We start from the raw sequence: 23,838 nt of genomic DNA on the forward strand, positions 1-23,838 counted from the left end.
GAATTATTATCGGAGGCCACAGGGCCTTTTAAAATCATTGTCCTTGAGTCTTAGAGCAAGAAGCAAAGAGCATTCTGTCCTGAGACAAAGAAGCTCTATTTAGCTGAAGGGAAACCAGCACAGGATACACTGAGTCCTGATGAATTTGACACTTTAAACAAAAGATGGTAAAAGAGTTTTGTAATTTGCAGACATGAGATGGCAGGATAGCTCCCTGGTTGGGGTGGGGGGTCCCTCTGTACTCAGGAACAGGACAAGCCAGAGCAAAACCCGGCTGAGCGGGTGAGAGTCTGAGCAGGTGAGAGTCACGTTTCTGGTCTCAGCAGACCAGATCAAGAGGCTGGACTTTGGGGGTGGAGTTGGAATGTCAGCTGCTATAGAGGTGGAAGAAGGCTGAGTCTGGGGCTGGTCTGAGCTTATAGGTAAGGAGGCTATGAATCAGGTCAGGAAAATTATCAGTGATCAAAAGACCTAGATGAAGGGGTTAAAATTTCCTGATGGTATCAGTCTGTGTGGCCTGGAGAAATCTTTGCAAAGTTCATCCAGCATTTTAAGATTATAAAGAGGGAAAGGTTTGGGATACTGATGATACTGCAGGACGTATGTATAAGTGTAATCAGCCCTAATAAAGGCAAAAGAGTGAGGCTTTGGGAAAGGACCTCAGAATGAGATCATAGTGCTACTATGTAAGCAGACGGTATAATAGTGTGAGGAAGGACACTAGGATTTCAGCGAATTTGGAGTTAGGAGTGAACTGTAATGGTAGTTTCTATATCAGAAGAGTGTTAAGATTAGAAAAATGCTTGAGGGAAAAAACCAGGAGACTAAATTGTGCCTTACAACTCCTTATATTTATGCTTGTTATACTTGTACTTATAATTAAACAACGTTTAAACAGGTTTTCTTTAGACTTCTCAGAGTCTTTTTTTTTTTTTTTTTTTTTTTTTTTGCGGTAGGTGGGCCTCTCACTGTTGTGGCCTCTCCCCTTGCAGAGCACAGGCTCCGGATGCGCAGGCTCAGCAGCCATGGCTCACGGGCCTAGCCGCTCTGCGGCATGTGGGATCTTCCCAGACCGGGGCACGAACCCGTGTCCCCTGCATCGGCAGGCGGACTCTCAACCACTGCGCCACCAGGGAAGCCCTCTCAGAGTCTTTAAAATGACATTATTAACCTATTCATATCTCATAGAACACAGTTTGGGAAAGGCTGGTTTAACCTAATAAAAAAGGCACAACCAAATTCAACCATTATATATACATAACAAAAACACTGAAAGTAGGGAAATTATTCCAAAAGGTCTACAGTGAATGACTAGTTGAATTAATTTCTCTTATTCTTTTGTTTCCCATATTTACTCTACGGAGCCTTTACAAGGAACATGAGCTTAAAGAAAGCAGTGGTGTAGTTGTAGGAGGCCACTTTGAAATCGGAGTTTTAAAAGTTATATAACCTTGGACAAGCTCTTTAACCTCATCAGGTTTGTTTTTTCATCTTCAAAATTGGAAAATAACACCCACTTAACGGGTTTGCTGTGAGGATTAAATGGATTATGATATCCAAATCACTCAGCACAATGTCTGGCACATACTGTAGGAGCTAGAGATGAAGTAATTACCATTATTATTGAGTTGTTAGAGTTTTAGAGTTTAAGAAAGGAGCGCTGGTTCAGCTAAGGGCATTGGTCCACTCACTGTGATATCAGGGAAGCCAGAACACACCATTATCTGAGTTTGTAGCTTACTTGTGAAGCAAATGATTCCAGAACCTGCTCCAGAGTATAGAAAAGGACTCCACTGGACACCTGGCAGGGGAGATTATGAATTCCCAACTGACTGAGAAACTTTTGTCTCGTGGTAGGCAGGCTATGAACACTGTATACTGAAAACCAACAAACAAAAACTTTGCTAATTGCTTAGAACTAAATTTAATCATTGTATCAGAGAAAGGCATTTAACAACTTCCTTCTAAAATACACAAGATGCTCTGCTAAATGAAAAGAACTTGTGCTACACCCATGGTGCCTTTAACATTAAATATTCTGGCAACTTTACTGCTTCACAATCGATTCTTGGAAACTTGTTCCTTTAGATTCTTTGGAATTCTTAAATAACCTTTTCTGACTTCATTTATTTAAATATCCCAGAATAGCCTCTTGAGCTATAAGTTTGATGATCAAGGACACTATTTTTAGCTGGAAGAGTGCTCTCTGTGACTGATGTTATACTTCATTTTGAGAAGGACAAATTGTTCAAAAGATTGATAGAACCAATGGTATTTTAAACTGAAAGCAGTACCAAGGCAAATAAGGCAGGTAGGTATGAAGTTGGAACACAAAAAGATAGGGATGTTTTTTGCCAGTTTAGCTAAAGGCTGGGGAGGCCTCCCACAAGATGGAAGGTAGAGACAGAGTCCACAACCCAGACATAGTGATCTTTTAGGTAGTTTAGGCACTTCAGCCTAGGTCAGGTTTGTTACCCAAAAGCTGGGTTCCCCTCTTGTTGGGTGTTGAGCCAAAAGACACAACCAAGCTAAAGATCGGGAAAAGGAAGGATTTATTACTTGCAGTTAGAAAGGAGAACACCGGGGATCTTTCCCAAAGCAGTGTCTCCCTGAACAGCAAAACTGGGGAAGTTTTAAGCCAAGAGTTACGTGCATATCCATGAAAGGCCTTGTGTGGTAAATGCATATTCATGAAGGAGCTTGAGCTGAGGAGATTTTTAACATTGAACTGGGACAAAGCTTTAGGTGATTAAAGCCTCAAGGGTCAGAAAAGATCAACATCATTCTATCCTCCACCTGGGTGGGGGCCTTAGCTCCTGTAGAACTTGAAGATGTGTAACATATTATGTACATCCCTTGGAGGAACTAGGACTCTGTTTTATTGCTGAACTACTGTTTCTTGACTGCTTTTCCTTTGTTCCTGCATTCCCTCACTTCCCTTACGATCATTAATTACTGAGACCTGTTCAACGGCAAGCATTGTGGCCAGGCTTAGATCAAAAAATGGCTTCGGCCAAATATGGCTTTTCTTACATCAAGAAAGCCATGCCTGGTTCTCTTTCTCTGTGGACCCCCTACCCTATCTGTTTACAGACTGGCTTGTTTGCCCAGTGCTTAATAACCCAGAGTAGACAGATGGAGACAGGACTCTGCCATAGGTAAAGCCAGTAACATCTTTGGTGTTATTGATATCCTCCTAGGTGGGAGAAAAATAGGAGACAGAGGAAGGAAGGTCAAGTACAATTTTTCTTATTTTTCTTTACTTTTAAAATTGTGGTAAAATATACAAAAGGAAACTTACCATTTTAACCATTTTAAAGTGTACAAATCAGTGGCATTATGTACATTCACACTGTTGTGCAACCAGCACCACTAACCAACTCTAGAACTTTTTCATCATCTCAGACTGAAACTCTGTACCCATTAAACAGTAACTCTCCAATCCCTCCTACCAGCCAGCCCCTAGTGACCACTATTCTATTTTCTGTTTCTATGAATTTGCCTATTCTAGGCGCCCTGTGTAAATGGAATTAGTCAATATTTGTTTTTTTTGTGTCTAGTTTCTTTGACTTAGCATGATGTTTTCAAGGTTCATCCATGTTGCATCGTGTTAGAATTTTGTTCCTTTTTAGGCTGCATAATATCCCATCATAGGTATATACCACATCTTAAAAACACATTCATGCATCAGCGGACATTTGGGCTGTTTCCACCTTTTGGCTATTGTGAATAATGCTGTGAATATGGGTGTACAAGCATCTGTTTGTCCTTGTTCTCTTTTTCAAAGGCTTTTACTTCCTGGCTTCACACCTCCTATTACAGCCTCAGGGAGCACTCAGTGCTTGTTTTTGAAGACAAAAACAGGTTTGATTTAGCCAAAATGTGAGAACTGTGTGGTGATTAGCAAGTTTAAAGGCATCCAACGTGGGCTTCGGGCATTGCTCCTGGAGACTGAGGTTCCTTCTTAGGCAGCAGGTGTGAAATAAAATTCATATTTTATGGCAAGACTAGAAAAATTTAAACAAAAAATTTTCTCTGCCCTTTCCCCCTCCGCTCCCCCATTATGTGTGGACCAAACTTGCCACCAGGTACTGGGACCCTATTTACCTGTCTAGCTACTCTTGTACTGGATTCAGGTTTTGTGGGGTTGAAGCTTATACAATGCTTAAGTATTTACAAAGTAAATACTTAGAATAAGACATCACATCAAATTACTGGAGACATGGAGATTCAGATTCCTTGTCTTCTGAGATATCTTTAAGCGATTTATTAGAAATGCTCATTACAAAGAGTTGCTTCCCGATTGACAGCTGGCTTCCCCTCCACAACTGGAAGCCACCGTAACTCTCAGCAACTCCTTGCTCTCCCAGGTGCCCATGCAAGTGAGGGGTCCTGATGATTCGCTAGCTTCATTTCATCCTGTCACTTACCGGCTGGTCTGAACGTACCTAGGAGCATGTCATCTACCTCAGTGTCTCTTGCATCCAGCTCAAGATATGCGCTTAGAATGGGTTGGGGATTGAAAGGCTTAAGTGCCGTAGGCTCCTCAGTCTGACCTAAGGACAGGAGTGGTTTAGAAAACGGTGCGACGAGGCTGAACGAAAAAAACAAGGCGGTGGGCTTGAGGGTGGAGTCCTCCCCTCCGCCGCAGAGGGCGCTGTCTTTGACTTCGACAGAGTCTTACCTAAGACTGCCGAAGGCCGCGTTCCAACGGCGGCCTTCTCTACCCACCAACCTACCCCAAGGAGAGCAGATGAGAGACGCCTCTGGACTTTGAAGATTAGTTTGTGCTCCCATTTCCCAACACAAGGTGTGGCGTAGGAGGTGCCACAACCAGAACTTCCTTTGAGATAAAGAAAAAAGCGGAAGTAGGACAAAAGCGCTTCCTCAGTATTTTGCCTCAAACCGGCTGTCCTACTTTCTTCTGGAAGGGGAGGTGCTCCACTGCTCTTTGCCCCCGCACTTAGCGTGGCGGCGAGGTCAGTGTACAGGATCAACGGCCAACTCCGCCTCCCAGCTGTCTTTCGGCGGCCCTGACCCTTCCCAGGTTTTTGGGCCTGGGAGTGACGTACACCTTTACGTAACTGGGGGGCGGGGCCTCAGGAAGAAAAGCGAATGAGCCGGAGTCTCGCGAGAACATTCCCTCTCAGTTCTCGCGCTGCTTCTTTACTCTCGTAGCGACGAGACCTTTCGAGATCTTCTCCGCCCCCGCTACCGGCGCCCAGGCTGCGGCCGCTGAGCCGGAGCCGGCCTGGGTAGTGTTCTCTGCTGCGGCCCTCCTTCCAAGAACCTAGGCGCTTGCGTGGCCCTCCGCACGTCTCCCACTAGCCCCAGTTCCCTGTCCCACGCGGCCCGCTTTACGCGCGCCAGCCCCGCCGGGGTCCGTGTCTTGTCTTGCTGGCCGGACCCGGGCTCGAGCCTGAGCTGTAGCCGGCGCCATGTCGGTGGTGGGCATAGATCTGGGGTTCCAGAGCTGCTACGTCGCTGTAGCCCGCGCCGGCGGCATCGAAACGATCGCTAATGAATACAGCGACCGCTGCACGCCGTGAGTGTGGGCCAGGGTAGCCGCGTGCACTGGAGGTGGGGGTGGGGTGGGGAGGTAGCCCTTGCTCCGGTTTGTGACCCTCGCGGCTTGGGGAACGCGGGCTGGGTAGTCACCTCCGTTCCGAGCCGAGGCTCCGGTGGGTAGTGGACCCCCACTGCGTTTTAGGTCACTAGGGGCCGCGACCTCCCGTGTGGGTCTGCGCCAGGGGCGAGGCCTTTTTTCTGTGGCCCGCCGGCCGAGCGAGGTCTCCGAGTGGGTACTTGGACCAGCGGAGGCTGTGGGTAGGAGCTGGAGGGAAGGCAGGCCCGGGATGTGGGATGGACCGAGATTCTCTTTTAGAGGGCACATAATAGGCCCAGGGCGTACTGACGTCTCTTCAGCCCAGCTCAGAGTTGGGAGCTTTGCACACAGCAGGAGCTTAATAAAAGTTTAATTGAACAGGTCTGGCGTCTGCCGGCAGGCGGTAAGACAGTGCCGAGGCCGGAGTCCCACGTGAGTGGGGGGTGGGGTGGCGCCCGGAAGAGAGGGAGTCGGAGCACCGGAGATCTCCAGATAGGATTGGCACGGAAAGATATCAGAAAAGGATTTAATAAAATCGATACCTTTGCATTCGCTTTGGTTTTTTACGTCGCTTCAGTATATTGGACTGAATGTTGGGTCATTCTCTGCTGTCATTTGCGCATTTGCGCACCTATCCCTAACAGCGTTCCGCTTTCACGGTAATACATTCCAACCAGGGTGTTGGCTGCAATTGTTAATGAATGACTCAGGGGCTCACTTTGACTTTTAGAACCTATGGTAAGTTATGGAGCCAGTATAGACACAGCGCTAAGAAATCATGACTCACCCAGGTCTTTCCTTGGATAGGGTAAGAGTCTTTGTACATAGAGACACCTTTCAATCCATTGTCCTCCTCTGGGACAGAATCTTTTAAGAAGTTTCTGTTATTTGCTAGGTTCTCATTGTGTCTCATTAAGGGCCTCTGTTTTAAGGCTCGTTTTTCACCCTACCTTTTGTTACACTTCTTCAGCAATTTCTGGCCAACTCGATTGCTCCCTAACAGACTGATCTTTGCTACCCAGAAGGCTGACAACATTCCCCTTAAACTTATCAAATTTCTATCCCTTATTTTAGACGTAACCCATGTGCTTCCCCCAAAACGCATCCCAGATCCAAAACCACAGTTTGATATCCTTTCTCAATTTTATTTATAGTTTTTAACTAATGAGATATAATTCACATACCATACAGTTAACCCTTTTAAAGTGTACAGTTTGTTTTTAGTGTAGACACAAAACTGTGCAACCATCAACACAATTTTAAAACATTTTCATCATCTCACAAGAGAAACCCTGTACTCATTAGCAGTCACAGCCCAATCCCCAACCCTCCCATCTTCATAGTTTTTAACAGTGGGTCTAATTTGTATTTCCAGGGAAGTGTATTGTACAATGAAGTTTTTAAGTATTTAAGCATTAATTTCCTATTTGTTATTTTCCTCTCTGGATCCTAGTTTGCTTCACCTGTAGAGATAGTTTTCCTCAAGAAATTAAGAGGGCTAGAGCACTGAGTCAGGCATGTAACTTTTTGGTCTTTTCCCAGCTAGAATTAAACATACTTTAGTTCCAAAGTTAAGAGAATTCCAAATATTGGAATGAAGTGTTCCTGTCCTTTCTTTTAGGCTCTTATGCCCCCTTTTCTCCTTTAGACAAATAGTAACTACAACAGTTTTACCATGAATCCCATTATTTGGAACTGAAAGAGTTGTTTCAGAAAAGAATGTAATCTTCCCAGATCACAGTTAAGTTTGTCCCAAAGACTATTTGATGGGTGACCAGATACACCATGTAACTGTGATAAGAATATCTGTTTACTTAAAAGTAATTTTCCTTACATGTTCCTGTATTTCCCGGGAACTTAGAGGGATGCCATACATTCAAGTAGTTTTTGAACTATGATCTCGATTAGCTTAGGTTTCTGTGTGGAGTCTTTGGCTAAGTAGAACATGTTGGGCAGAAAGGTTGATTTTTTTTTTTTAAGTAGTGATTATGGAAGAATGGATTTATATCTCAGAGGTACACAGGGAGTGTGACATAGGTTTGTTTTAGTATGAGAGTGGAATGAGATGCAGGTTCTGGAGGGTTGGGTATGGTGAAAGTAACTCATTTAAAATTGTGGGTGCAACAGGATTTGAATTCCATTTTTTTTTGTTTATTTTGAAAGATCTTTTTTATTTGGGGAAAGTAGTATTTTTTTTTATTAGTTTCTGCTTTATAACAAAGTGAATCAGTCATGCATATACATCTGTTCCCACATCCCTTCCCTCATGCTGAATTCCATTTTTGAGGAGCCAGTTGAGTCTTAACTAGAAGAGACCCTTGCTTTCCCACCAAATTCAGGCTTCCTTTCATTTTAGCAGATAATGAGTGCTTCTAATATGCCAGCTGTTGTGCTAAGCACTGAAGGTACTCTGATAAGTAAGATCCTGCCATCATGGACATGGCTAGTGGAGAAAACCAGATGCTAAACAAATATGTAATTACTGACTGTGGTAAAGGCCCAGATGGGAAAGTACGGAAAACAATGACGGGGACCTAATTTAAATTGGATATGGGGTGGTGATGGAAGGTGCCTCTTAAAGAAGTGTCATTTAAGATGAAACGCAGAGGATGAGTAGGGTTTTACCATGGAGGTTCGTGGTGGGAGCGAGGAAGAGTTGTTCCAGGCAGGAGGAATAGCAAGTGAGGAAGAACTGAGGCACACTTGACAGACTGAGAGGATTATAGCCACTTGAAAAAATGCTGTGAATTGAACCTGCAGAGAAGTTAGGCAAGACAGGTTAGATTATGGCAGGGCTTTGTAAATCATGTTAAAGATTTTAATCTAGGTGCTGTGGGAGGTGATCCAATTGATATTTTAAAGATGTGATTGGCTTTTTTGTGGAGAACGGATTTATTTGAGAAGGGCAAGAGAAGAAGCCGGATGATGCTTAGGAGGATATTGCAATCATTTGGTCCACGTGGGAGTTTATGTTGCTCTTCACTGGTGTGGAAGCATGGGAGAAAAGTGTGGGCAGCTTAGAGATAAACTTTGGAGTTTTAAATTATGCGTGTCGTGTTGATATTTCATGACCATAGGCTTTGGAATAAGATGGAAAGCCTATTTTTATATTTAGTTGGATTATTACAGTAGAAAGAGTACAACCTTAAAGCTTTGGAATAAAAATGTTAACGGACTGCCAAACATTACAGGAGTTAGTTGGGCTGTACTGTACAAAATTGATAGGGTAGAGATGAGTTACCTAAGAAGATAATTCTGTGTATGAATAGTTTATTTTATCATTTTCATGGACTTAGTTCCTCATAAAACAGTATATTAGGAATTTGAAGAGATGAAATAGTCTGTTAATAACTGCCCTTGAGAGCAAAAGCTGAAAGTAAGGTGGGTTCTGGCTAACTGGCAGATTAATATCTGATAGCTTATTTGTGCAAGAAAAGTGTTTCTCTATGGAGTGAATATCTTTACACGTTGTAGATCTAAGTAGAGCGTCAGGATGACTGGATCTTTTGGGTTCAGTGAATAGGAAAGTTGATTGGTTAACTAAAGCTTCAGATTGCTAATACTTCACCTGTCTAATTGAGGTTATCAAAGTAGTTTCTTAGACTCATTTAAGAACTAAAATACAACTTTGTGTATAGAATTGGTAGGTGTAATCTACAGGAACTTTATGTCATCAGGTTCTAAATTGGGTTTCCTAAATTAAAACTTTTTCTGACTTAATAAAATACTTGTTTGCTTTAACAACAAGAACAAAAATAAAATTGTTTCCTCTCTAATTATTTGCTGTTTGCTGTCTATCCTTGCATAACTTTTTCTAGACTTCTACAAATATACGTGGGGGCGTGTGTGCCCATATAAACAAATAGGATCATACTATATTTTGTAACTATTTTCTTTCACTTATATTTTAGACATCTTTCAGAGTCAGTAAATATGCATTTACCTCCTTAAGTACATAGTAGTCCATATTATGGCTTTAACATGCTTTCCTCAGATGTTCAGGTTGTTTCTAAATTTTTGCAATTAGAAATAGTCTTCAACAAGTCTTTTATATTTATGTTTACATGTTAATACTTTTATTTTTGTTGGATAGATTTCAAGATGTGAAATTGGTGAAAGGATATATATGCTTAAAATTTCAGTACCTATTGCCAGAATACTTTACAAAAATTTAAGGGATTAATTTACACCAGGAACGTAAGTGATTTCTCTGTTTCACTGGGGTTTGTGAGGATTATGAGTTAAAATTATATAAAATATTTAGCATAATGCCTGTTACATAGTAAATACTGCCCAATTATTTGCTCATATTGCTATTATTACCTTTTTGTATTTTTTATTCTCTTTATTAATGGACCATATACTGGGACAGTAAAATGAAATCTATGGAAGTTTGCCTTCAGGGGTTATCAAATATGTAGCTTTTAATGTGTAAATCTTATTGACTCGAGTTTGTGGTTCTTAAGGAATTGCATATCTTGCTAGTATGAGTTGTTTGATCTGTTCGATATCACCTGTTTTGGGTATTTTCTCGTTCTGGGCTAAGGCAGTGACCATGGGGTACTCTGATTAACCTAATAACCATTTCCATGCCAGTTTTGCCTGCTTCTCTTATTTGATAGTCTAAATACTATTGTAGGTTCTCTGAAAAACTCCTATTCTTATATTGTTTAAGAAATTGAATTAGAGTAAGAGCTGTCTGAATATCCTGAGAGTGGTCCTGCACACACTTATAAACATGAAACTGTACCTTTTCAGGATCTGTGCTGGTTGCAGCTGTTCGTAACATCCTATCAGAATATGCATAAATGTTTGGTCAGTGGTATCTTTTACCCAGGAAAGAGAACAACGGCTATTCTCTGGTTTAAAAAGATGATTATTTCTAGGACTTAAAGATTAGAACAGAGAAGTCTTGAACTTGATTTAAATTAACTTTGTGTAATGTCAGCCTGTAATTTGGAATGGAGGAAAGGTAGTATCAGTCAAGTAGCAAGTGTCTTGAGTACTGCTGTTTTTAGCAGCATTAACTTGGCCTTGTGTACAGTATAGAGGAAGTGTAAGATAGAGTCCTGCTGTGGAGATATAATCATTCTAGTTGGAAATATGAATGACGTAAAGCAACAGTAAATAGAATAAGAATAGAGAGTACAATTATGGGCAAGGTTATTAAATATAGACCTTAATTGTACAAGTTCAGAGGACAAGTCACATCTGTGGGGGATGGAGTGATAAGGAAAGGCAGGAGTGGGACTTGAGCAAACAGGATTAGAATACATGAAGAAAGGATTGGGACAGTCTGCGTGAAGGTATAGAAGTAGGAATAAATCTAGAGGGTTTGGTAGGCAGTACAAAAGTATGTATGGGGACTTCCCTGGTGGTCCAGTGGTAAAGAGTCTGCCTTCCAGTGCAGGGGTTGCGGGTTCGATCCCTGGTCATGGAACTAAGATCCCACGTGCAGTGGGGCAACTAAGCCCACGTGCCACAACTACTGAGCTTGGGCGCCTCAACGACAGAGCCTGCGTGCTGCAAACTACAGAGCTCACGTGCTCTGGAGCCTGCGTGCTGCAACTAGAGAGAAGCCTGCGTGCTGCAAGGAGGATGCAGCCAAAAAAAAAAAAAAAAAGTTTAAAAAAAAAAGTATGTATGTGTGGGACTTGGAGTTTGATAGTCCTGATTTTGAATCCTGAACTCTAGTACTAGTTATGTTTCTGGGCACATTAACTTGCCTTTATTCAGTTCTTCATTTACAAAATTGGGTCAGTAATAGTTCTTGTCTCAGAGTATTTGGGAGAATCAAGTGTAGAATGCTTAGCACACTGCCTGGCATATGAAGGCTCAAAAATGAAAGCCGTGGGACAAGGGCGCTTGACCTGCTTGGATGAAAGAGAGGCTTCCTGCCATAGATAGGGATTGCATGCAGGCTATGTGAAATTTTGGAATTTCCTGGTGAGTGGAAAATAGTATCAATACGTATTTCCTTTAAATATCTTGTTCCCTGTCCAAATCCTGACAGAATCATTCAGACACTGAAGATTTTTTAGAGTGTTTGTTGAGGAGAAACAAACTTAATGGGGGTATTTAGCTTCCCTTTTTAAAAGAATTACTTAATTTATTAGGATTGCATAGCAGTATTTACCTAAATAGTAATGGCCATCTCTGGTGGGAGGGTGTTGGTTGTGGAGTTACTGATAATCCCTATTTTCTTTTTTATACTTTTCTAATTTTCTACGATGAGCTTGCACTGGAAAGCACTGAATAGGTTCTAGCGTTGGCCCTAAAATTTGATGTAATCTTTTTGGGCCTTTTTCACATTTAAATATTAGATTTCTTTATGTAAGCTTTTACTTTAAAAACCCCTTCAATTTCTGCTGTTTAACATATCTACCTTCTTTCAGTTGTCCTTTTTTTTTTTTTTTTTTTTGCGGTACGCGGGCCTCTCACTGCTGCGGCCTCTCCCGTTGCGGAGCACAGGCTCCGGACGCGCAGGCTCAGCGGCCATGGCTCACAGGCCCAGCCGCTCCGTGGCATGCGGGATCTTCCCGGACCCGGGCACGAACCCGTGTCCCCTTCATCGGCAGGCGGACTCTCAACCACTGTGCCACCAGGGAAGCCCTCAGTTGTCCTTTTGAAAAGGAAATGGTAGGACTTTTTATTCCTCACGATTTTAAAGATGGCTGAGTGGGTTTTAGTGGATAGTTTGAGAAGGTGCAGCACAATTTTCATAGCAAACTAGTTGGTATATTTTTGGTTTGTTCTTGTTTTTTTTTTTTTTTTTGTCTGTGCCATGTCTTGCAGGATCTCAGTTCCCCAACCAGGGATTAGACCCAGGCTATGGCAGTGAAAGCCCAGAATCCTAACCACTAGGCCACCAGGGAACTCCCTAGTTGGTATATTTTTTTGTATGAAACTCAGACCAGGGTTTCATTGGAGGTTTAGTAATATATAATGTTATTTATGATATGCCAGTCTCTGATAAATGTCCTTTAAAAGTGGATCAACAAATTTAATCCTTATAGCAACCATATTAGGTAGGTGTGGTAATTTCCCCCATTTTAGAGATGAGCAAATTGAATTTCAGAGCAGTTAATTAACAGGTCACACAGCTAGAAAGGTAGAGAAGGTATTCAGACAGACCCATACTGTCTAATTCTAGAGCCTGAGCTCTTTTTACTGTACATGCATTCAACTCAGTCAAATTGACCATAAAGTGGAAAAGCTAAGGATTCCTTTCTTTAATGTACTAGTTGGCTTGTTATAGAACTTTTTTTAGAATGTAAGAATTATGTAATAATATATTAATGGTTTTCTATAACATGATAAGAAAAGTGTGAATTCTGCCCGTACTTTGCAAGAGTTATGCCTTGTTTGAGGTGTACTTGCTATATTATGTGGTAGAGATTGATGTTCTATTAGTGACATTTGATTGCTTTGTAAGAAGTTGGGAACTGTTTGTAGTGTGTGCATATATAGACGAATAAAAGATGAATAATTTGAACTGAGACAAACTTTTAGTTAGCTTTTCAAGATATACGAACCATTTCCTATCACTTCTAAGGCAGATGTAGATTTTAAGAGTAAGTAAAAATGTTAACTGACTTCAAAGAGAATATTACCTAGAGCAGCTCTGTACGGTAGAACATTGTGTGATGATGTAAATGTTGTGCATTCACATTGCCCAAAGTCCAGTAAGTTTTAAGCCAAGTCTAATAAGTTTTAAGAGGTAGAAACAATTTTTACTTGAGAGGGATTGGGAAGGCATCACGAGTGCGTGATATCTCTGGAGAATGAGTGAGATTTAGAAGGACCAGGGCATTTCAGGTGGCAAAAGTGGTAGAGCAAAGCAGGAGGATTGGAAGACTGTTTGACTTGTGTTGGGGCACTGTGTGCTTGAGATTGCACCTGGAAAATGGGGGTGGGGTTGGGATTGTGAGAGGCCTTAGGTTCTGCATTAAGGAATCTGGACCCTATTTGCTGATAATGTTTTTGTTTGGAAGGTAATTAGAAGCAAGATAGATTCAGAGTTACCAAGGTAGAATAGGAAATTAACCCTTCAATGGACATACAATAAAGTTGGGAACATTAATTTTTTCATTCTTAGAGCTAGTATTGTTTTGAGGAGATGAAGGCTTGAAAACAGGGCTGCAGGAAATAATGGAAGATAAATAATGTTGGCTTTTAGTTATGTTGGGATTGAGGTATTGGTGGGATGCATCTTAGAAATTCAGATCTGGTGGCTTTTAGAAAAATGTAGGTTTGCATGCATAGGCTAGAAGGAGTGGACAGGGTGAATGGAGTAGGTAAGATTACGGTGGGCAATTTCCTAAAGGGCTGTATGGGCTGTAATAGGGGAGACATTTAAGTGGTACTCAGGAATTTTTTTTTTTTAGGTGATAGGTGGTATATTTGCAGAAAGGCTGAGCTTGATACCTGTGCTCTAGAGGGGCTACCCCCCAGCATGTTCTAGGCCCATAGAGCTTAGGGTTCATAGGAAATCTGATGAAATCCCAGGCTGTGTCATATTGATTCAGGGCATAGTTGCTTGTAACTGCTCTGGGAGATTGGCTCACAGGGATTCTTGCACCATTGGTTGTAAAGGGCCACTGAGGCAGAGAGGCTGAGCATTCTGCCAGTTTGTACAGGGCTGGTAAGGTTATCTAAGTAAAACAGTTCTACTTAATTAATAGGTCATCTAATGTGGTCAGATTTGGACCAAGGCAGTATGGCTGCAGAGCTCTTATTCTTACTCATTCCACTAAATTCGAAGAATTAGGGGTCCAGGGAGGATAGAGAGAGGGTCAAAGCTAGCTAGAGTGTAAAGTGTGGAGAAACGATCTATAGTCCTGACTCCCATTGCTTTCAGATTGTATGACTCTGGACAAATTTACTTATTAATACCTTTTTGGACTCAGTTTCCTCTCCTATAAAGTGGGAATAAGATAGGGTGCTTATGAGGATTAAATGAGATGGTGCATATAGGCAATTTATGCAGTCATTATTATTAAGTAGGAGGAAGAGAAGGCTTTACTAACCTGAGGGAGAAATGGACTCTGGGAAGAGCTTTGTCTTTTGGATTTTTTGGGGGTGGCATAGGTGAATTTGATCTTATTTTAGCTTGAGAGAAATCAGCTACTGGAAAGGGAGGTGACAAATATATGCAAGGTTCCAGAGTGAAAAACGGGGAAGCATAGAGGCCATGATAGCAAAAACATCAACTCCAAAATAACTGACTTTTTAAGCTTAAACACAGTGTTTTAAAGTGTTTATACCTTTAAGCGAGTTTCAATTTTGCTTTCTAAAATAAGCAACATATACATCAAACCAGCAGGCAGTGTATGAATTGATTTGGAAGAATGTGTTCTGAAGTGGGAATGAAGTTACTTGTCAGAAATTGAGTCTTTAAAAAAAAAAGAAAAGAAATTGAGTCCTTGGAAACTAGTTCTAGAAAAATAACTTTTTACGTATTCAATATTTACAATAGGACAAGAGTTGTTTTCAGGGTTTATAGACTATTCTCTTGGTGAAGTTACGAGCTGTTCTAAACACAAAGAACATTTTATTGATGTATTGATATGAAGGTATACTATTTTATATTGGAATTTTGAACACCAGACTTGAAGAATTAGAGGATAGTGGAGACTGGTTAGTCCACCTCTCTCCAGTATTTCAGACAGATGGTCATACCAAACTTGTACTTCAACATCTAAGTGATGAACTCCCATTATTCTAAGAAGCAGCGCATTCCATGGACAGTTTACTCAGTTGAAAGGTCAAAATCATAGACTTACTGTGTGCAGTTAAAAAAAATAGGACTTTTCGGCTAAGCAGATTTTTTTTGCTGTGCTGCGAGGCTTGTGGGATCTTAGTTCCCTAAACAGGGATTGAACCTTCCCCCCCTTGTAGTGGGAGCGCGGAGTCTTAACCACTGGACCGCCAGGGAAGTCCTTGCCTGCTTTGGTTTTGGATGTAATAATTACAGTAAGGTTTGATGCTTAAATGTTTGTTTGTCTTCTAGGGCTTGCATTTCTTTTGGTCCTAAGAATCGTTCAATTGGAGCAGCAGCTAAAAGCCAGGTAGAATTTTGTTTTTCCCTAAAGTGACTTTTTTCTGTGGTTTGTCCATCCTTCCCATTCAGCAAGTATTTCAGTGCCCATTATGTGCCCAACACTGGGAGCCCCTGGGTGTACAATTGAGAGAGATGAACCTGATCCTTCTTATGTACTTGAGTGAGAAGCAAATAGCTTTTTTTTTTTTTTTTTTTGCATTATGCGGGCCTCTCACTGTTGTGGCCTCTCCCGTTGCGGAGCACAGGCTCCAGACGCCCAGGCTCAGCGGCCATGGCTCACGGGCCCAGCTGCTCCGCAGCATGTGGGATCCTCCCGGACCAGGGCACGAACCCGTGTCCCCTGCATCGGCAGGCGGACTCTCAACCACTGCGCCACCAGGGAAGCCCGCAAATAGCTTTTTAAAATAGCATGAACATATATAATCTGTTTAATGCAAAGTGCTAGGATGTTTGCTTGTTCCTGGGTATTTTATTTTTAAAATTTTTTCCTGGGTATTTTATTTTATTTAATTGATTAATTTATTTTTTTGCGGTACGTGGGCCTCTCACTGTTGTGGCCTCTCCCATTGTGGAGCACAGGCTCCAGACGCGCAGGCTCAGCGGCCATGGCCCACTGGCCCAGCTGCTCCGCGGTATGTGGGATCCTCCCGGACCAGGGCACGAACCCGTGTCCCCTGCATCGGCAGGCGGACCCTCAACCACTGCGCCACCAGGGAAGCCTTTTCCTGGGTATTTTAAATGCTCGTTAAAGTGCCTTGTTCTGTCTTCATCTTACTCATATTTAAGGTCAGTGTTGATCAAGGTTCTCAAGGAAGGAAAACATACTTGTAGAAGCACACTTATCATTAGTTTACTTTTAAACCAGGAACCTGACATATTTGCTGGTTCCTCTGTAACCAGAGCAGCAGAACCTGAAGAGTTCTATTTTCCTGAGTGGATGAGGTTGCTATAAAATTAAGGAGCTGCATGTTAGATTTTTTTTTTTTTTTTGCGGTACGCGGGCCTCTCACTGTTGTGGCCTCTCCCGTTGCGGAGCCCAGGCTCTGGACGCGCAGGCTCAGCGTCCATGGCTCATGGGCCCAGCCGCTCCGCATCATGTGGGATCTTCCCGGACCGGGTCACGAACCCTTGTCCCCTTCATCGGCAGGCGGACTCTCAACCACTGCGCCACCAGGGAAGCCCTATTAGATGTTTTAATAGTTCAATCTGGAGCAATGTATAGAATGAATAACTGTCTCTTTTTCTGGACCAGGCAGCGCCTAAGATTTATAAGCCCAAGAAAATGGTGCTTGGCCAATTTAATTAAATAGGGTGTTTTATAATCTCATTTTCAGAAAGTTCAAGATGTTTTAGGAGACAGTAGATAGCAAGTACAGAGCTGTTTTGAAACGTCTTTCCTTCTGAAAGTCCAGTGAATTCTTCCTGTTTTTAAACTCGCTTTCATTATTGAGAATAGTTATTGTACTAAACTGGCTGCCTAGTTCTAGGTTGACATAGTTATTGTGATACTGAGTTTCTACTTGGCAGCTTACTGAAACAGGGCCTGACTTTGGAGCCCTCATATTGTTTTACAAAAGAACTTCTGTTTGCGCCTTTTGACATTCCTGATGCAGAGGAGCTCTGCTGTTTTTCCTTGGGACTTGTACTTACTTCTGCATTGGGAAGAGGAGCCTATAAGTCTTAAGCAGAAGTTCATTCTTAAATATTTTGAATGTCCTTTGCCAACATTTTTTCCCATAAATTATAATACTTTATTCTAGAGAAATTAGAAAATATAGATGTAAGTGTAAGGAATTTGGAAGTTAGCATACTACCATTATCCAAAAATCACTATTAATATCTTAATGTGTAACTTTTGTACTCTTTCTAAGCATATAAATGTTTTTCTCCCCACCCCAAGAAAGTGACATCATATCATATAGATACTTGTCTCCAGACTTCTAAAATAATCTTAACCATTGTATGGATATGCCATAATTTATTAACCCATTCCCCTGTCATTTACCCTCTAGGCTCTTTGCAGTTTTCTGCTGTGATAAATAATGCTCTATCAGTTTGTTTGCATTATCTTTGTGTCATCTTTTTTTCCTTTATGGTAAGTTTTCTTCACTAGAATAACTGAATTGATACATACTGCCAGATTGGCCCCTGGAAAGTTCGAATCACAAACTACGGGTAATTTTTAAAAGATAAAAATTATTTTATGTAAATGTTTGTTATAAGTTTAAGAACAGAGAATACTTTTATAAGGGTAATGACCTGTCTTCATGAGGAAGTAAGGCAATCTGGGCTCTGGTCCTAGCCCTGCATGTGACCTGTACAGGTCCCTCACTCCTCACTTCACAAGCTAGCATGCATCATTCAGAAAGGTTTAGTTCTGAAGAAAACTAACTCAGAAGGAAAATGATTCTAATTTAATCCTGAGATTGTTGAATTTTTTTCCCCATAATTTAATTGCCATCAGTCTTTCCACTCTTTGACTCTGATACACTTTTTCTTAGGTAATTTCCAATGCAAAGAACACAGTCCAAGGATTTAAAAGATTCCATGGCCGAGCATTCTCTGATCCGTTTGTGGAGGCAGAAAAATCTAAACTTGCATATGATATTGTGCAGTTGCCCACTGGGTTAACAGGTATAAAGGTAAGGTTTTCAAGATAATACCTTAATGATTGAAATACAGTATTTTATGTTATCAGGTCATTGTATATTATACCATTCTGCTTTCAAGTTGTAATGATAATGGTGACAAATGCTTTGGAAAGTCTTTTGGTAGTAAAGACCATTGACATCTTTTGAATAATCTGGATTTTATTTGGGAGCCATAGGTGGCACTGTTAATAGGGGTTGGACAGATAGGTGGTAATGATGTGAAGTTAACTGCCATTGCTACTTGTCTTGCTGACTAATGCAGCAGTCTTGCTGGTGTGACTTTAGTGAATGACTTCCGGAAGAGCAGGCAAATAAATCAACACTTTAAAGTCACTGCCAGATATGTGGTCATACTCTTGACAGTAGGATTGGAGAGGTGTTGTTCTTTTGGGGAAAAGGGAGTTTAGTCTTTGCTATCTCTGCAACATCTAGGAGAGTCTCTTTGTGAAGCATGCAGTGAACTGATCATACAAAAAAGATTAGAGGCTGAGGGATGGCTACGGTGAACACATCTGTCTCTCTTGCACTCAGGTGGTAAGAGGAATCCAGAAGGGTTTTTGAGCTTTTCAGGCAACTGAGTTTAGAGAGAGGAAATGTGGTGTTTGAGACACCCCATCTGGAGAAATAAGGATCATGGGAACAGATTCACAATCCAAGAGATGATGAGATTGTGGAGAAAAGGTAGTTAATTGTGCCATTGTAGCTGAGAATTCAGTTGAATTTGGAAGTGAAGAATTTTGATAACTGAAAAATGATCACTGGATTTACTTATGATATTTTCAGCAATAATTTTAGAACAGTTTGAATGGGCCTACTAATGGATAAATATGGAGTGCAGAGGAGGAAAAAAGGAAAGGGAGCTGAGGAAATGGGGGATACTTATAGTCAAGAAAGAAATAGGATGCATATTGGCAGATTTAGTCAGAAGCGTTACAAGTGCCAAAGGAGAAAGAGACTAGGGAGAAGACCTGGGAACAAGTGGATCCAAGTATGAGCTTGGAGGAATTGACGAAGACTTAATTGAGAGAAGAAGAGGTAGCTTTGAAAGAGGCTCACTGGTAGTGTTATTTTCCCACCTTTATCATGCAATAAAGTGACACACTGTTAAATTCTAAACCAGAATAAATTATGGTTGGACTGGGGAGTGAGAAGTAGGTGTTCAAGTTGAGTTGGAGCAGGAACTAAAAGAAGAAAGTGACATTTTCTGGTCTGGGTTGTACTTGGGGAGTATGGGCATGTGGAATAGGACTTTATCTTACTTAGGCAGTCTTCAACATTTAAAGTTTGTAACTGTTGTCAAAGTTGCATACCTTTATCTAGGTGTAGGATATTTTGAAGCTTTGTTTGCCGTTTATTCTTTAATTCAACAAGTATTTATTGTGTCAAGTTTGTCCTCCGTGCTGGGGCTATGACAGTGAACAAATCTGACAAAAACCATTGCGTTAGATTGGATCCTAATTAGGACGATGTTCATAAAGTCAAAACAGTAAACAAAGTAAAAAACACACAGTACATCAGATGGTAAAAAAGTTTCCACCACCAGATCCCTTTATGGAGGGACAGTGTGGGTCATAGTGAGCTATACCAATTTGCTTCTGCCCAGGTAATTGTCTTTAAGTTTTGTTGGTGATCACAATGTGCCATTTACATAGTGGTCCTCATCTCCAGATATCACGCTTGACAAGCATGTTAAAAAGCTAAAAGTGACCTTCAGGTTATTTTCGCTTCTAAAACTAGCTTTCTTAATTCTTTCCTGAGTTAATAATGTTCCATTGATGATTTAGAGATTATTCATTTTAGGTTTTTAGGACATGAAGAAATATTAAGTTTACATCCTTTTGTTTTTTTATTGCAGGTGAAATACATGGAGGAAGAGCGAAATTTTACCACGGAGCAAGTGACTGCCATGCTTTTGTCCAAACTGAAGGAGACAGCAGAAAGTGTTCTTAAGAAGCCTGTCGTGGACTGTGTTGTTTCGGTGAGTTTGATCCCTACACATTATTGGGGTCTTGCGTGAAGAAGCAGAAAGAAGAAAGCTGTTAATTGAAAATAAAATTGCTTTTTGTCTTAGGTGGTAATGGTTATTTTAAGAATTTATCAAACTAGTTCTCATATTCTTGAATATTTTTTTCTGCCCCCTAGTTTTTTTTTTTTTTTTTTGCGGTACGCGGGCCTCTCACTGTTGTGGCGTCTCCCGTTGCGGAGCACAGGCTCCAGACACGCAGGCTCAGCGGCCATGGCTCACGGGCCCAGCTGCTCCGCGGCATGTGGGATCTTCCCGGACCGGGGCACGAACCCGTGTCCCCTGCATCGGCAGGCGGACTCTCAACCACTGCGCCACCAGGGAAGCCCTGCCCCCTAGTTTTTGCTCATGATTCTGTTATTCTGTCTGTTTAAAGGCTTATCTCTGAGGCCACTTCTTCCTGGATTCCTTCTAGCACCTAGCATAGTGCCTGGCACATGGTAGCCACTTGTTTGTTGAATTAGTTGAATACTCTCAATTAGAAATGCTGTTTTTTCCTTCATTTCTATCTCTGTATCTTCACTGTTTTTGTATCCAGCGCTAAAGGCAAGGCAGCAGTAGACTTCATCTTGTCTTTTCCATTTCCCTATTTAGATGGAAGCCTGGCTGTTTGTAGCTTTGTGCTTGTAGTATGGTGAAGTCCATAGGGACTGTTGAAATTTGGGTGGTTGTATTGGCCTTGCCAATGAATCTCCTCATTCTGCCATTGTTACCTGATATTTTAGCTCTTTGGCCTCCTTTGCCTTTTTAATTAATTAATTAATTATTTATTTATTTATTTTATTATTATTATTTTTTAAATTTCTTTTTTTTTTTTTTTGGATGTGGGCGATTTTTTTAAAGTCTTTATTGAGTTTGTTTACAATATTGCTTCTGTCTTATGTTTTGTGTTTTTGGCCACGAGGCATGCGGGATCTTAGCTCCCTGACCAGGGATTGAACCCACACCTCCTGCATTGGAAGGTGAAGTCTTAGCCACTGGACCACCAGGGAAGTCCCTAATTTTTTATTTATTTTTTAAAAATTTTATTGAAGTATAGTTGATTTACAATGTTGTGTTAATTTTTTCTCTACAGCAAAGTGATTCAGTTACACATATATATGTTCTTTGCCATTATGGTTTGACACAGGATACTGGATATAGTTCCCTGTGCTGTACAGTAGGACCTTGTTGTTTATTGGCATCTTTTGTCTTAATTTTGGTGCATTGGTTGGCAAAGCAAGGACTGTTAGGTGGCTTATTTCACCTCACAGTTTTTTTTTTTTTTTTTTGCGGTACGCGGGCCTCTCACTGTTGTGGACTCTCCCGTTGCGGAGCACAGGCTCCGGACGCGCAGGCTCAGCAGCCATGGCTCACGGGCCTAACCGCTCCGCGGCACGTGGGATCTTCCCAGACCGGGGCACGAACCCGTGTCCCCTGCATCGGCAGGCGGACTCTCAACCACTGCGCCACCAGGGAAGCCCAACCTCACAGTTTTTTTTTTTTTTTTTTTTTTTTTTTTTTTTCTGTATGCGGGCCTCTCACTGTTGTGGCCTCTCCCGTTGCGGAGCACAGGCTCCGGACGCGCAGGCCCAACGGCCATGGCTCACGGGCCCAGCCGCTCCGCGGCATGTGGGATCTTCCCGGACCGGGGCACGAACCCGTGTCCCCTGCATCGGCAGGCGGACTCTCAACCACTCCTCACAGTTTTTTGACTGATGGATTCCTTGGTTCTTGGCTATCTAGTAAAGTAGTACTGACATTTGTCAGGAAGAATTGGCTTATGGCTCATAACCCACATTTTGGGGATGCAAAGAATAAGAATGCTACTTCCCTTAAAGAGCTCAGATTCAATACAGGCACTGTATTTCTTAGATGGTTTCTGCCTTCCCCCAGATCTCTGTTGGACTTTGAGATTTGTCCCCATTTCCTCCCATCTACTGCCCTAACTTTGATTCTGAATTTTGCTCCATGTAGAAGTAAAATTTATGTAAAATGGCAAGACTGCCTGAGTGGCTTTTCCAGCTTTTGGGATCAAGTTAAAAGGTGATGAATTAAGTTATGTGTTGGGGGTCCTCAAGAGTTTTGGTGATTTGATAGGAGAATTTACAGGACTCAGAATAAAGCCATATTCACAGCTAAGATTTATTATAGTGAAAGGATGCAAAGCAAAATCAGTAAAGGGGAAAAGTACATGGACAATGTCTGGAGGAAACCAGGTACAAGCTTCCAAGAGTCACCTTCCATTGGAGTCAGACCAGAAGTGCTTAGTTCCTCCAGCAGCAAGTTGTGACAGCACATATGAAATGTCATACACCAGCGAAGTTCTGCCTGAGCCTTGGAGTCCAGGATGTCTATTGGAGGTCATTCACATAGGCATGTTCTGCCTTGCATGTACCAAAATTCCAGACTTCCAGAAGCAAATTAAGTGTAAAGCATAAACTACATTGTACAAACAGTTTAGGCACAGTGAGCCACTCTTATAATTTAGCGAAAATTTTCTGTTGATTTAGGGAACTACTTATTCAAATTCCTAGATGCAGAAAAGGGGCAACCTTGCCATCGGGCCTAAGGATAGTGGTCTCTGGCCTCTGTGTGAACTATTTTCTGCACAGTCTTCTCTGCACAGTCACTGCTCTAGATTTTGGTACTATGGTATATCTGATTGCTATGTAAATAAGGCTTGGGTGGGTTTTGCTTTATTTATAAATTGATTATTTGTTAAAATATAAGCTTTATTTTTGGGGGAAGGTAATAGTAGCCCTCGTGTTCAAATCAAGTCAAATGTGTAAAAGGGTATATGGGAAGCTTTAGCACATCTGTTACCTAGTAAGTAGATTTTCCTTCCTAGAGGTTACCAGTTTTACCACTTCGTTACAGATCTTTCCAGAGGTTTTTATGTACCCAGGCAAATATGTATAGGTCCTTTTTTACTTTCATTTTTCTTTTAGTATATTTTGGACAATTTACCTTATATATGTTCCATAGCAGTAAAGAGGTGCTTCATTCCTTTTAGTGGAGCAGAGTGTCGCAGTTTATGTGGACCATAATCTGTTTAACTAGTCTCTTTTTGTTGGACATCCAGGTTGCTTCCAGATTTTTTTTTTTTAATTGCAAGAATACTACAATGAGTAAACTTGAACAAGTATCATTTTGCTCTTATGTGATAAGTTTGTAGGTTATAGGCTAAATTTCCAGAAGTGCAATTGCTGGGACAAAGGATATGTGTATTTTAAACCTTAACAGCTGTTGTTTAATTGCCCTTTAGAGAATTTGTGCTGATTTACACTTATATCAGCAATGCATGAGAGGGCTTGTTTGACCACAGCCCCACCAGCACAGCTTATTGGTGTATTAAATAATTCTGATAAATAATGGTAGCAAAGTGTGTGTGATTTTAATGCTGATATTTTACTCTTTAGGTAAACTAGAACATTTTAAAATTTATGAACCATTTTGTATTTCACTTTTTGTGAAATGTTCCCATCCTTTCCTGATTTTATTTTGAGTGTATGGT

The 23,838-nt window shown here is 41.3% G+C and overlaps 1 protein-coding gene across 1 annotated transcript in view; it reads left to right on the forward strand.

The window, feature by feature from the left end:
- Nucleotides 1-5,170: 5,170 nt before the first annotated feature.
- HSPA4 (heat shock protein family A (Hsp70) member 4) overlaps nt 5,171-23,838 on the forward strand; it is a 44,385-nt gene continuing 25,717 nt past the window's right edge. Inside the window, exons 1-4 of the mRNA XM_081230593.1 lie at nt 5,171-5,545; nt 15,618-15,675; nt 18,170-18,310; nt 20,175-20,297. Coding sequence (XP_081086719.1) covers nt 5,439-5,545; nt 15,618-15,675; nt 18,170-18,310; nt 20,175-20,297 — 429 coding nt within the window. The 5' untranslated portion in view covers nt 5,171-5,438. The remainder of the gene's footprint in view (nt 5,546-15,617; nt 15,676-18,169; nt 18,311-20,174; nt 20,298-23,838) is intronic.

The sequence above is a fragment of the Mesoplodon bidens genome, assembly GCF_964165515.1.
Source record: "Mesoplodon bidens genome assembly, chromosome: 4".
In the NCBI taxonomy this organism is placed as follows: domain Eukaryota; kingdom Metazoa; phylum Chordata; class Mammalia; order Artiodactyla; family Ziphiidae; genus Mesoplodon; species Mesoplodon bidens.